The following is a 2,310-nucleotide window of genomic DNA, read 5'->3' on the forward strand; positions in this document are numbered from 1 at the left end:
TTCCCCCCCCCCCCCACCCAAATCCGTCTAAACTCCATCCAGTATAATCCAGAGTCCTCAAACGTTCCTCATCTGTTAAGCCGGGATCATTCTCCTCTAGTCCTGCTCCAGAGCCAGTACATCCTTTGAGGTACGGGGGCCAAAACTGCTCGCAATACTCTAAATTGGTGTGGCCCGCATCTTATAAAACCTCAGAAGCACATCCCTGCTTTTATATTCTAGTCCTCTCGCAATAAATGCCAACATTTATATTTGCCGCCTTAACTACAAACCCAACCTGCAAGTTTACCTGAAGAGAAACCTGGACTAGGACTCCCAAGTTGCTTTGCACTTCAGATTTCAGAATTTCCTCCCCAGTTAGAAAATAGTCCATGTGACAGAGCAGGGGTGTAGCAGGGGCGAGAAACAACAGCACCTGAATCCAACTGAAACTTTTCGCCTTGCGCCCATCAGGACACGTGCAAGAATACCAAAATTTCAAACATGCAAAGGAACAAGGGCACCAATTAAATGGCAGGGTGACTTCGATTGGGGATGTGCTGCCGTGGAGATAGAAACAGGGAGCGATTGGTACCCCATAGTGTGAACGATCGTTTGAAATTCCGCATTCTTGCGTTCGGTCCTGAAGTGGCAACAGTGCAGGGTTTGGGCCAGGCCTCTGCCAGTTGTTGTTGTAGCGTGCTGCGGGAGTGCCTCCTCTGCCCTTCTCAGGTTTCTGTTGATTTTCCCCCACCCCCACAGGTGCTGGGCTCGCCAGGCAACAACCTCCACGAGGTGGAGACGGCGCAGGGGGATCGCTTCCTCGCCAGCATGCCCACCAAGTTCCGCAAGAACATCTGGATCAAGAGGGGTACGGGCACGGTGGTGGGGGTGGGGGGAGTGGAGAATGGGTTGGGGGTCAGCATACCAGCCTTGTCCCAGGCCATCGATGGACTGCATATTCCCTGCAGGAGCCACTGGGCAGTGGGGTCAGGGTGTGGCTTCATGTCAGGCGAGGCCTGCTTTAAAAGGGCAGGGGTCAGTGGCCAGCCACTCGGTTCAAGGGCAATTAGGGATGAGCAAATGTGTGCGAACGAAAACCACTGGGGAAAGAAAGAGCAGGACAGTGCGGTGGCTCACTGGTTAGCACTGCAGCCTCATGGAGCCAGGGACCCGGGTTCAATTCCCACCTCAGGCGACTGTCTGGATGGAGGTTGTACATTCTCCCCGTGTCTGTGTGGGTTTCCTCTGAGTGCTCTGGTTTCCTCCCACAGTCTGAAGATATGCAGGTTAGGGTGGGTTGGCCGTGCTAAATTGTCCCATAGTGCCCAGGGGTGTGCAGGTTAGGGTGGATTGGCTGTGCTAAATTGTCCCATAGTGCCCAGGGATGTGTAAGTTAGGTGTATTAGGCAGGGGTAAATGTAGAGTAATAGGATGGGGGAATGGCTCTGAGTGGGTTATTCTTAGGAGGGTCGGTGTGGACCTGTTGGGCTGCAGGACCTGTTTCCAAACTGTCGGGATTCTAAGAAATAGGGGCTTCTGCTATCATGTTACGTTCTGTGTTGGAAGCTGGGGATTTCCGGTGGGGTGTGGACTGACTGGGGAGCTCGGGAATGTGTGTGCCTTTCTGGGCTCTCTCTGAAATGACCCGTGTTCGGTCTGTCTCCTCTCCTCCTCCCCCTCCCTCGTCAGGCGACTTCCTCATCGTGGATCCCATCCAGGAAGGCGAAAAGGTGAAGGCGGAAATTAACTCGATCCTGTACAAGGAGCACATCAAACAGCTCAGGAAGGACGGCCTTTGGTAGGACGATGAGCTGGAGTGGCGAGGCCAGAGGGTGATGCCTGTTTCTGGGGATGCGGGTGACGAGCCTGGCATTCCCTGCGAGCCCTGGGCTAATGCTCCGGGAATGCTGGGTCCGAATCACGCCAGGCAGCTGGTGAGATCGGAATCTGGCAAACAGAAATGTCGGAAGAAAAAAATATCCAGTGCTGACACCTGCCCACTCTTACTGTCAAATCATAGCGTGTTACTCATGACTGAAGGAGATCTGCTCTCCTTACCCGGTCTGGCTGGCCTCTGATCCAGTGCCACAGCAATGAGGTTAATTCTTAATTGCCTCCTCATAATAATTCAAGAGCAAATACATTCGGTCCTGAGGGAGCACCGTGCTGTCGGAGGGTCAGCGCAGGGTGGGCGCCGCGGGAGCACCGCGCTATCAGAGGGTCAGCGCAGGGTGGGCGCCGCGGGAGCACCGCGCTGTCGGGACCTGCATGGCCTTGAGGGGTGACTGTCAGTTAGGGACCAGACTCTAACCCATCTTCCTTCTGGTC

General features: G+C 54.5%; 1 protein-coding gene across 1 annotated transcript; it reads left to right on the plus strand.

Annotated features, from left to right (window-relative positions):
• The first annotated feature begins 519 nt into the window (after positions 1-519).
• On the plus strand, positions 520-2,302 carry LOC122547360 (probable RNA-binding protein EIF1AD). The gene is made up of 2 exons (XM_043685992.1): positions 520-850; positions 1,672-2,302. Exons 1-2 carry the CDS (start codon positions 535-537, stop codon positions 1,782-1,784), a joined length of 429 nt encoding a protein of 142 aa, XP_043541927.1. The 5' UTR covers positions 520-534; the 3' UTR covers positions 1,785-2,302.
• The last annotated feature ends 8 nt before the right edge of the window (positions 2,303-2,310 follow it).

Source organism: Chiloscyllium plagiosum, unplaced genomic scaffold (genome assembly GCF_004010195.1).
Source record: "Chiloscyllium plagiosum isolate BGI_BamShark_2017 unplaced genomic scaffold, ASM401019v2 scaf_12431, whole genome shotgun sequence".
NCBI classification, from domain to species: Eukaryota; Metazoa; Chordata; class Chondrichthyes; order Orectolobiformes; family Hemiscylliidae; genus Chiloscyllium; species Chiloscyllium plagiosum.

Coding starts and splice junctions, on each gene's coding strand:
- LOC122547360 (XM_043685992.1), top strand. CDS start 535: ATGTGCTGCCGTGGAGATAGAAACAGGGAGCGATTGGTACCCCATAGT. Junction 851..1,671: donor GAACATCTGGATCAAGAGGG/GTACGGGCACGG, acceptor CTCCCTCGTCAG/GCGACTTCCTCATCGTGGAT.